The sequence below is a fragment of the Rhynchophorus ferrugineus genome, unplaced genomic scaffold (genome assembly GCF_030347505.1).
Source record: "Rhynchophorus ferrugineus isolate W39M unplaced genomic scaffold, kcgeb_rfMv2 rfM5, whole genome shotgun sequence".
Taxonomy (NCBI): domain Eukaryota; kingdom Metazoa; phylum Arthropoda; class Insecta; order Coleoptera; family Curculionidae; genus Rhynchophorus; species Rhynchophorus ferrugineus.
This window is the reverse complement of record NW_027472584.1, coordinates 13,202,581-13,215,558: the sequence shown is the minus strand read 5'-3', so window position 1 is coordinate 13,215,558 and position 12,978 is coordinate 13,202,581. Positions and strand designations below refer to the sequence as shown.

At 27.8% G+C, this 12,978-nt stretch overlaps 1 protein-coding gene across 1 annotated transcript in view; it reads right to left on the bottom strand.

Annotated features, from left to right (window-relative positions):
* Positions 1-12,083, bottom strand: part of LOC143197062 (uncharacterized) — a 73,236-nt gene extending 61,153 nt beyond the window's left edge. Inside the window, exon 1 of the mRNA XM_076405145.1 lies at positions 11,749-12,083. Coding sequence (XP_076261260.1) covers positions 11,749-11,836 — 88 coding nt within the window. The 5' untranslated portion in view covers positions 11,837-12,083. The remainder of the gene's footprint in view (positions 1-11,748) is intronic.
* Positions 12,084-12,978: the final 895 nt, after the last annotated feature.

Genomic DNA, 12,978 nt, shown 5'->3' with positions numbered 1-12,978 from the left:
AGAGAAAATGTGGGCCTTCTCTTTACTCTTCTAGCCCAATTATTTTCGCTTGTTTTAATAGGTGGGTTATGCTGCTGGGGTCTCTTAAGCTTTCTTGTTGCTTTCCACAACGAATAGTCTGTAGCCTCAGTTGGTGTCAAGTTTTCTAGGTATTCTTGAATGCCTTGGTTTTGTTCAATTTGGATTAGTTCTTTCAGCTCTTTTATTGCTCTATTAAACTTTCTTTTATTCTCTTCAGTCCTTTGCTGTTGCCAATTCCGTCGTAATTTTCTAATATCTGCTATCTTTTTCTGTATTTTACATGATATATGTGTATTTTTTCTTGGAAATGTTTAACTGTTAGGAGTCGCTGTTAATATGCTGCTCCTGTATATTTTTTGTAAGGATTATTGCTGCTATTTCTGTATCCATTTCAGTTTTTAGCGGTAAGTTTAGAGAGATGTTTCGGTCTAAGTTTTCTCTAAATAAGGGCCAGTTAGTTCTATTATTGCACAGAGGGGGTTTATCTTTGATGGTAATTTTTGAAGCAATTGTTACTATTATTGGTGAATGATCAGAAAATAGGTCGAAACATGATTCTGCATGACACTTTTGTGTATCAATATTTTTTGTAATACAGAAATCTATAGTATCTGGTTTTTTAGTTCTGTCTGAAGGCCAATATATAGGTTTACCAGTAGAGATATGTTGTAAATTATCTGTCTTTAGTGCTTTTAGCAGTTCTCTACCTTTTGAGGTTATTATTCGTTAACACCACATTAAGTGTTTTGCATTGTAATCTCTTCTGGATCAAATAAATAACAATTAATAGAAATGTTTCGTTTACAAGTTATATAATATTACTAATTGAATACCTTTTACTAATTTACTAATTAATTTAAATAACAATATTATAAATATATAAATATGAAAGCTTTAATAACAACAAAATGCAAACATTTTAATGTAGTTTTAGGCAATTTGTAGTCAACCACTATGAAGTATACTTTTTAAGATAGAACACTTATATATATGGTGACATTTAATTGTCACAACTCCAGTAACTAGGTTAGGTCAAAATTTAAATACATTAAAGCTTGCTTCAATTCTATTACAATAAATCATGTATTGAGAATGAATTTAAATTTCCTTCAAATTAAGAATAACCTTAGTTAGTTTCCTGTTCCTTTGTTATTTTTAGACATATTCGTTAATAACGTTATTACTGTAATTTTATTATAAATAGTAGTATATAAAGTAAAAATTTGATAGCAACCTCACATCATATATAGTTATTATTTTTACGATTTTTAAAAGTTATGTATGTACATATATAACAAACTGATGAACAACTGAGTAACTGAACTGAACTGAACTGACTATATCTAGATCCTAAAACACGTCACTATATACATATTTCTGTAATCAAAATCACGTGTTTTTACCTTTCCTCAAAAGAGATAATGATATGTTTTTATAATGATATCAAAGGGTTATTTCATGCGATGAAAACACCGTATGATCGAAATCAATGGCGGTTGTTTGTGATAGATGGTTCTAAGTACAGTTTTAAGATGGCTTTACTTCACATTAAACATAAAAAACCATCTATATGATGGCTCACGCAGTACAAATTAAGGAACTACGACTAAGACACAAGACATACAATTTTGGCTAAGATCAAATACAATGAGTATCAATGATCATCTTGAATATATTGATATTGATACTTGAAAAAATAACTATCGTTATTTTAAGAATTCCCTAAAAAATATTGACATTTGATTTTTGGTTTTAGCACAATATTTCTTGGAATACAAGAACGAATATAGTTTATTAGAAGGAAACATATAACGACTGATTATATAAAAGTGACCGGCTAGGTAGCTGAAGTAGCCAAGGCGATAGGACGGTTCCCTTACTAATACAAAAATCATTATTGAGATCATAGACAGTAACTTAATTAAAATTAAAAAAATAATCATATTTATAGCTAGAAGAGCTGCAGCTTTCGATTGTCAACAATGAAGAAATTTGGTTAATGTGTCTTGAACATGTCCACAAATTCCTGCTAGTCAGTAGAATCCGCGTTAAAGATTAGTTTTAGTCACTAAAAAACCCAAAATATTCATGTTACTAAAATTCATATACATACCTTAAAAAAATATTTTATACTTAATATAAATTTCAAGTATTTTTTAGATACCATATATATCTGTAGAGTGTTTTTTTTATTATATTACGATATTACGATATATTTTCTTATATACATATATCATTTTAAATCATATATTCTACACTACACTTTTTTGTACATACATATATTTTATTTGAACTATCAATATTAATTTCTCATTTGTGATTATTGTGTACCATAAGCGGCTTCAAATGAAAGAAGCTGAGCGTTGCACGAAAGCGTACTACATATTTTGCATTTGATTCAAGGCATTGTTGATTATTGGAACCTGCTGCTAAATAGTCTGTTTATAACTTATTTAATTAATAATATGTGACCAATTTAATGATAATTTTTAGTTTTTTGAAAAATAAATAAAAAAAAAAGTCCATGTTTTGACTACGTTCAGGTAGTATACAGAAGTAATATAGTTTATTAGAAGGAAACATATATCGACTGATTATATAAAAGTGACCGGCTAGGTAGCTGAAGTAGCCAAGGCGATAGGACGGTTCCCTTACTAATACAAAAATCATTATTGAGATTATAGACAGTAACTTAATTAAAATTAAAAAATTAATCATATTTGAGGCCAGAAGAGCTGCAACTTTCGATTGTCAACAATGAAGAAATTTTGTTAATGTGTCTTGAACATCTCCACAATTTTCTGCTAGTCAGTAGAATCCGTGTTAAGCATTAGTTTTAGTCACTAAAAAACCCAAAATATTCATGTTACTAAAATTCATATACATACCTTAAAAAAATATTTTATACTTTATATAAATTTCAAACATTTTTTAGATACTATATATCTGTAGAATGTTTTTTTTATTATATTACGATATTACGATATATTTTCTTATATACATATATCATTTTAAATCATATATTCTACCCTACACTTTTTTGTATATACATATATTTTATTTGAACTATCAAATTAGAGACGGAAATAAGAATCGTATTATTTTTTGGATGAAATATTTACGAAAATAACTCGTATACGTAAAGTCGGGAGAGAAAATGTTGTTTGAAAAGACACCATGAATGATCTGTAATTTACTGGAATTAGCAAAGATAAAAAAGTATGCTAACGATTTAGAAAACAAAAGCACTGATATTATAATCTTTTTAAAAGTAAAAATTCTATATGGTTAATAGTATTATCAAATAACTCAGTGATAATTATTAAAATAATAAATTAATTTGGAGGGTGGATGTAAAAGTTTATATTATAATAATTTATATAAAATATAATATAAAATTTAAAAATATTGTTATTTAATATAACATTACAATTTGTGTATTTATTAATTCATCGATTTTCTCCTTGTGATTTTGTATCGTCTGTAAAACAGATATTATTTCTTGAATGATCTGCCTAGTTAAAAATACTTTACTAGTGTAGAAGTAACAAAATTACTTTTGTATTTCAACAAACTAGCACTCTTGGTCGATTTTTGGATTCTAATTCCTTGGGGTTCTGTAATAGTGTATTCTTGGTACTCCTTAGTTTAGTTCAGAACCGATGCGACATATAAAATAATTTTAAACTAGTCTACAAGCTAATATGCCATTATCTTGTCAAAAAAATGTATTAGTTCTATTATATGATGGTTTTACGAAAAACTTTATATCATTAAACGTAATACCATTAGTATAACTTTTAATGTTATGTTATTATATTAGATATAATATTAAATTGTTAAATCTAATAAAATACACATGGTTTTGAAATATTTCAATATAATTTAAAATTGTTATATTTTGATTTTTCCCATTGATGTCCTATCATTAGGACAAAATGAGATAAAATTTGGATAGGAATATGACAATGAATGAATATTGTCAATCTAATAATTTAACTATTCCTTCAGTTGTGGTATGAACTTATATATTGATAAATTAGAAATGATTAGCAGTCAACTCAGTCTCAGGAATTTTTTTTCATTGTGACTCCATCAGCCATCTTGTACCCTGTTTTCTTATGCTCATATATGACATACAAACACAATACTTTTATTACACTTTCTGTATAATTTTTAGGTGTTTTCCTATAGTTCTAGTACTGCATCTTCGTTATGGCAGATCACCTGCTATGTTAATTTGAAGGTAATAGCAGAGGTCTTCAGAGATTTATCGACATATCTTGGACTGAGATATGCCATATTAAAACAATATTAAGTTCAGAAATTTATTAAGACAATAGATATATATATATATATATATATATATATATATATATATATATATATATATATATATATATATATATATATATATATATATATATATATATATACAGAGTACAAATGATTTGATTCTGAATTACATACATTTGATTTATCATCCACATTTTAGAGCCGTTAAAATTTCTTGCTCCCTCAGCCATTTGTTATTTTTGTGTATTTTTGTGTTTGTATTAAATTACTAGAATTCGAAGAAAATGAAATCAATATGCTCTATTCGTCTACAGGAGAGATACTTCGACAAATCGTGAGATGGATAGTTCAGTATTGCAACTCCCATGTTTGTTGCCAGCTGAAGTTTCTTCACATAACATCATAGATTTGATGAGATTTCAATAAAATCATTGCGCCTCCAAAATATCTCGAATCATCGCATAAATCTTTGAATATTAGGTTAATGCTTCCAGTGTGTGTTTGTGTGCAATTGTGCGTGTCGTCTCAGATGATGATATTAGATGTAACATTTAAAAGAAATTCTGATTTGTTTACTCCATATGTATTTCAATATCTTCCTAGATTTTCCCACTATTTTCAATTCAACTTCTATTCTATGATATGTAACCAATTATTACAAGTATGTTATAGAATACGCTTGTTTATATGGCTTAGTTAATTGACGTTAGCTAATATTTTAATTTTGCCAATTTTTTTCACCCATTTTACTATTAGTTTTTTGTTATATGCTATAGACTCATTAAGTGTTATAATTAAGTTATTCAAAATTCTTTTAAAGTTAATTGCCATTATTTGTTATAATATCTCATATATTTTTATTTATAATGTTACGTATATTTTATACCTATGATATATGTTGTATGTCGTATTTACTTGTAGAAAAGCAATGATCTGTAAGATCAAAATTCCCTTTGCATTTTTACGATAAACAACGAGCGAGCTAATAACTTTCCAAGGTATTCGAAATGCTTAAAATGTCAGAAAGTATACGTAAGTTTTATTGAAAAGACAATAAATTAAAAAGTTCGAGAACGGTCCCTGTTCGATAAAAGTTTCGGTTAATTTAGGGGAGGTTTTTATTTTTCGGGTTAACTTCCAATGAGGGATCCTTTAAATGTAGGCTTATGTTTAGCGTCGAAGCGTTGATTGATCGAGGTGAGGGTTGATTCTTTTACCTGTTTTAGTTATAATATAGTGATATTGACTTTATTTTATTAGTGGTGCCTATCGCTTTATAAATAAGTCGAGGACTTTATTGTAATATTTGTATTTATTTATTTATTTAACGGCTGTAAGTTAGTTACATTGAACCGACTACTTAAAATGAGCTCTTTCAACCTTTGTCCATGAATTAACATCAGGTATCATCATCACTAGGAGTTGATATTTGTGACGCCTACCATCGCATATATTATTTTAGAAAATATCCGGTATTTCTCAAATTCTTTCACCACTGAGTTTTATATATTGGTACACATATCCATACCACATCATGAGTTTTCATAGGTGTCGCTTGCGGTGGTATTTGTTCGGATTTGATCCACGTAATTTCCAAGTGAACTGTTGTTGTTTTGATGACATTTTAGCAAAATTATTATTATCTGCCAACGTCAGGTCTTATTTACTGTTTCCGTGTTTTTGTTTTTTGTTATTATGCGACGAAAGTTATATAAGAATAAAGTAATGACTTCGGGAAAAAGTTTTATTTTTCATTTCCACTTCTGAAATGAAAACCAGTTTTGACATTGGCGCTAACTTAAGTTAGCTTATATTAATAAACACCACACAATTGTCGCTGCATTTTTTGCAATTCTACTTTTTCAGATGTAAATAAGCAAAATATGTCGGAGCCTCCTGGAATCGTTTTCAAAGCACAATATCTTTTGATGTTAGACTGACCTTTATAGCCAGAATGTTTTTAGACTGCTACTATTTAAAAGCTTTTAGTATGTGTGTTATGTTGTTTTCAAGTGTTGGCAAGTGTTCATATTTTAAGCCTTCATTTGGTTTAGAAAACCAAGTAGTATTGTTAATAGCTCGGTGGGTCCAACAATTTTTTTTCACCACTTTTTATCCTTAAAATTAAATTTGAAATTGGAATAGAAGCATTGCAGTTCGGGGTATCGCCGCCAAAGTCGGACTGAAGTTGCTGAAACTATCCAAAGCTGTTAAATATTGAAAGCTGAAAATTATTAAGTAATGGCTTTTAGTATAGTTTACCAGAGCTTAAATTCTGAAGAGAAGCTTGAAATATAGGGTGTATGGTCACCAAGCCGACTGAAATAGCCTTGTTGCTCAGCTGTGGATTTATTCGAGTTTGAGAATACCAAAGCTTAGAAAACAACTCCATATCTTCAAGACCATGAACATTGAGGTAGAAATATTATAGTTCAGAAGATCATTCAGGGCAAATTGGCAGGCGAAAATTATCAATACTCACGAACAATTTTTCGACAATTAAACTTCCCAAAGCGAGCTGTAGTAAAGGACAATGTTACGTCGACCGACTGCTACGACACAAGCAATTAGCATCAGCAATCGTAGTAACTATAATACCAGTAGGTCGATATTTTAAGTTCGGTGGGTCCAACATTTCACCACTTCTTATTCTTGAAATAAAATTATAATAGCAAAATAAAAGTGCGTTTTTTAAGTAAATAATCCTATGATATGCTACTTTGTAGCCTGTTGTATCTATTAAGAAAAATTGAGATTATTTTTTCCCAACTTTACACATAGGGTGCTAAAATGTTTTAACTAATTACTAAAAAGTATTGATACAAAAGATACAAAGTTTTAATTTACTATATTTGAATCAAATATTATTTTATTATTAGCTCAATGATCATTGAAGATAAATGATGTTCTTTCTTCGTCCATTGATGCTAACTTAAACGTTTCAAAGGAAGCCATGTATAAAGCCATGCTGATCTTTTCTGAAAGATGACCCACATACGATTCAATACAAAAAATCTACTTCGAATCCCCACCAATTCATTGTTCATTTGCGCCACTTAAATTCTTCTTTGTATTATTCTCTTATACACTTTATATTAAATGGCGAACAACCTTATTGGACGATAATACCTCGAATATTGTTCATCTGCTTTTCGTACAGAAGATTTATAGAGACATTTTTTACAGGCGTCAGGTATTTTCTTTTCTTTGGGGTCTTTTCAGTTAAATCCAAAATTATTTATTTTAAAAATACTTTGTTATCTTTGTTGAAAACATTATTTATAAACGCTGTATGTATTGAACATTGCATCTTTTTTTTTTAATTTTATTTTATAGTCTATTTAATATTAAAAGAAGACGTGTACATGTGTAATGCCATTATTAAAAACTTCAGATATAGGATTGCAATAGATGCAAAGGGGAAATAGTACCAGATAAATAGTTTTACTTTTCCCGTCAGTGATTGTGTGCAGTATAAATAAAAGAAGACAATAATTAATATATCTATACTGTATGATTGTAAATTAATTTTATTGGTTGAGGAATTATATACTAATACCAAAGCTTTATAATTGGAGTTCATTCTGAAAAGAAAAAAATAACATTTATTTTTACTTGCAAATATATTAATTTATCATTCAAGTCAGAAGAACTATTTGGGGGAAATTTTACTCAGCAAGCTCAGTTCGAAATTTGCGATGGACATACTTTTGTTATACATACATATTATACTCCTAATTCAGTTAACAAAGGGCGTCCTAACCAATCACAAAAAAAAGAAATCTTGACTGTGAGGAATTAGAAGTCAATATCAATATATTCAATGAATGCTATCAATTTACTAATTTAAATGTGAAGTGAATGAATGAATAATGAATGAAGTTTAATTTACAAATTGAAACTGAAAATGAACAGTAATTTCTCATGTGTGATTATTATGTACCATAAGCGGCTTCAAACGAAAGAAACTGAGCGTTGCACGAAAACGTACTACATATTTTGCATTTGATTCAAGGCATTGTTAATTATTGGAACCTACTGCTTATTTAATTAATAATATCTTACCTACTTAATGATAATTTTTAGTTCTATGAAAAATAAATTAAAAAAAGTCTGTTTTGAATACGTTCAGGTATATTCAATTTTTTTACTATGATGTCGTTAGAAAGCTACCAGAATATTATAGAGCCTGATAAATGGTATCAACAGTTATTTTCAATTGAAATCGTTTAAAATTAAATAATATCTATAAAATAAAATATTTTTTATGAAATACATAATAAACACAGTAAATATGTTTAATTTCAATCTTTTTATGAACTGAATATGCTAATTTTTTAATCTATATAATTTATATATTATTATTATTATCTATAAATTTATATAACTTTATATAACTAACAATATATATTAATTGAAATAATCATTTGTTGACAATATACTTAAAAATGCGATAGCTAAATTAATTAAGGATGGCAAAATGAAGGAAAATAAACAAAATATGCCTCCAAAATAAATTTCTTGAAGATTTACGTAAGAAGTTAGAATAAAATGAAAACTTAAGGATATTCCAATAAACTGACGGGAAGAAAAAGAAAAAAAGGTACGTAAAATTTTATTTTTCCATTCAAAAGTTGTTTCTGTAAATAGGCGTTAACGTTCTAAAGAGCAATATTCGCATTTCGGCAAAAAAATTTATATAGCCGCTCCTTTGGCTTTCGGCTCGAAGTTTAAGCTTTAAAATATTTCATGGGGTCGTTATGTTTATGGCGCTTTATCTGTGACATTCGAACGAACGTGTCGTTTTCATCAAATGTCCCAGAAAATTTCCTTTAGAATATGCCTTTCATTGCTTTAGAATTAGACAGATTGATTTATTATATATATATATATATATATATATATATATATATATATATATATATATATATATATATATATATATCGCTTTGTCAGGTTTATTATATCTGCTGGTTTGTCGATCGGTATGTTGGTGCAGAATCAGAAAAACAAGCAAATGCATGTGCATTTGCTTGTGCAAGCAGAAGGGAAATGATATTTCTAAAAACAATTTAACTTTAAAAGTTTAAAATTATAATGGTTACAGTTTACTAATAAAACTGTAAAAACAGAAATATATCTAAAACATGCAAGCACCAAGAATGACATAGAATGCTGACAAAATAATTGAAATCATGCATTACAAAATATATAACTAACGAAAATGGTGTGACTTATGTTATACAGCATCGGGCGTATTTTAAACTATTTTCATTAAACTTAAATTGACTGGTTGTTGTTAAGAAATATCTCCTAATCAGATACCGATATAGATGTCAAAATACGCTTTCATTCCTAAGAGAAAACTTTAGGATGAAGGGCTGGAAGTTTTAAATCGCTATTGGTTCCAATTTTTGACTTGGACATTAAAAGAAGTGAAGCAGTTATTTTTTAACAACACAAAAATGCTATGACATGACACCAAATTTCACATGGAAACATTTACGTGACTGTTATATTCTGTAAAAATTAAATATTGTTTTCCTGATATAGACTTCAAGTGTTTCCATTGAGATGGGTGAAAGTATTGATAGATAATACTATGGAGGCCAATAATGCACGTGAAATTTGTCATCCAACCAAATACGTTTTTGTTTCTTTTTTATAATACATTATTTATATGCTTCAAATATTTTTATCGATAGTTTACTGCAATATCTGAAAGTATTTTTGTTTGTTTTTAGATTTATGGGAATATCAATTTTTATTTTTACAGCAGCTGTTAAGATTGGTTACCAAACGTTTTATATTAAAATTTCAGCTGTAGATGATTTATCGTATACTAGTATAAGTTATTGTGTTTATAAGAAAGTAATTTTGTCTTTTTATCTTCAATATTTTTAGATGTATTAATAATATATTATAATTCTGAGTGTATTGTGTTATTTTAAAAACAATAAACTGAAATTACATTTGGTTACAATTTCTGAATAAATTGTAATTATGTGGATCTTATATTTTAACTTATTTTTAATAAATTTTTAGAAATTATAAAAGAGGAACTAGTTTGATGAATATTAAATAATGAGTTGTAGTGGTCGTGAATAATTTTTTGATAAGTATTTCAAAATATTTTTAGTAGTACTATAACGAAATAGTACAATTTCTTTCAATAATTGCTCTCAATAGTGAAACTATTATGAAGTTCAAAGTAAGTGAATGTAAATCTGATATATTTTCATGAATTGGGACAGCTAAAACGTTGGTCATCTTAAAATTACCCAATATTTCGAAAAATTTTATAAATACTTGTTTACACAAAACCAGAACTAAGTTCATTTTCATTTTAATTTGGCATTAAATTAAAATTAATTTCTTTTTGTTGCCCTTTCATTTAATTTATTATTGCTTTTTATTATCTGAATTGTACTTTCTACAAAATTGAAATAATAATAATTGTTTATTCTTCATGTCCAAGGAAGATAATTCAGATACATTTAATATTGGTTGTCTTATGCTATTAGAAATAAAATTGATTATTATCAAATTTTTAATATTCTTTATTTGTTATACTAGTTTATAATTTCTTTATTTTTACGTAAACATGAATGTAGATGTGAACTGATGTAGCGTGGCAATAACAAGACCCAACAATTAAATTACTACTGACTACTACAGTATCGATTATAAACTATTGTATCATAAGAAGTATTATGTAATATTGTCATAATCAGTTGAATTAATTGAAAGATGGAAATACAAATTACTATATGTTACTTTAACTTTTAATAGCGTAAAGCAACAAAATGATATTATTTAATTTAATGTGTGTTTTGAAGTGATCTGAATTTTTATTGCGAAAATCACTTTTTAAAAACATTTCTGGGTAGATAATCTGTTAGCATATATTCTTAGTTATATTTTATTCTTGGTATAAATAAATCGTTAAATAATGAAATAAGTACTAAGGGGGTTAAATAATGCATTAAATTTTGTATGTAAGTTATAACTACCCTTTTATATAAATTAATTTATTTTTAAAGCAAAAAAATAATATCTAGTAATAATAATAATAAAAAATAACAAGAAACGATCGAAGAAGAAAGTAATTTTTATTTATTTGATCGCCTTTTTTGTGAAAATAAGTTTTAAACTCTATTCTGGACAACATTGTATGTGACAACACTTGGTTTGTATTATAAATATTATATTGAGGTATTTTATTCTAAATTAATATTATTAAAATAATTTTCATTATTAAAACAGTATGTCTAATAGCCGGTATTTGTATATAATGGTTACAGGTTTTCAGACAAAATGTTTAAATTTAATACATTTAGAGCAGTTAAATAAAACAATTAATAACAGATAGGCAAGCAAAAATAAAAATCAATTACTATTGAAGCAAATATAAAATAAAAAGAGTCTTACCTTGACAAGAGAGAGTAAATATCGCCAAAATGAGGAATAAAAAACCCCTTAGCGAAGGCAGATGGGACGAATATTTCGAATGGTTCATTTCAGACTCGTCTATTATGTTCTCTTTGACTGACACTAACAATATGCTTATCGGTCTTTGCTTATTTGCTCTATTGAGGGTGCCGTGTATATTATAAATTCTTATCGAAATAAGAACAAATATTGGTCTCTGGCGGACGATTTCAATGTTTGGCTTACCCTCAGACCAAGTCAGAGTACATTTTTCACTAGTTCGCACGAATTTAATTAAAAATCGAATTCAATAGGACGGCGTCCCAATAGGAAATGATATTAAATTGCGTTTTATTGGAAATATTTAAATTTACGGAATAATAAAAAGGCGCTTTTACAATTCATGAGATTCAGATTTTGTACCTTGAATGTTGTTTTCATTTAACTATGAAAAATGTCTGCATTTTGATTCATTTCACAGTACGTTTGTTTTGACCGTTTCTTTTCACATATACTGAGTATTTACTTATATGAGATACTTTAAAATAAGCTTTTTGTGGAAAGACTGAAATTGTATTTTTCCAATAATTGGATCTAATATGAACGAATTACAATACACAGCATACGTTATATTATTCTTGTAGCTACACTTGTATACTGCACACTTATAACACTTACGAATATTTAGCGATTAAGACGATAATTAAAAGATAAACAATTGTTATAAAACAGAAATACCACAAAATTACATGGAAATATTGAAGCTCGCCAAATTTGTGGTATTCACCAGATTTATTAACCATTATCACTTGTTTTGATCGGTTATATATAGGAATTCTTGGACTTAGAGATATATGAGATTGAATAGTGACTAACATGGACTTAATATGGACATAATAAATCACAGTATTTATATAAATCTATTAAGTCTATTGTCAATGAAAGTGAAGAAAATATAACGCCACCAATGTGTATGATTTTGATGTATAGCGTCCTAGACAGGAGGCATGCTGCAGCCATGATGATGCCCTAGCAGCGATAAAGAAGATCCCGCAGTCCCGAAACGTTTATATCGGATATCATTGAAGGGTGCCTTAGATTATTCAGTTACTGACCATCGTTCAGTTCAGACGTGCTACCATCGACTGCCCAAGCATCTTCAGGTAACAGTGCGCTGCTCTCCATTTTTATTTTTGTATTTTCTATTGTCTCAATAAATAACGATCGCAT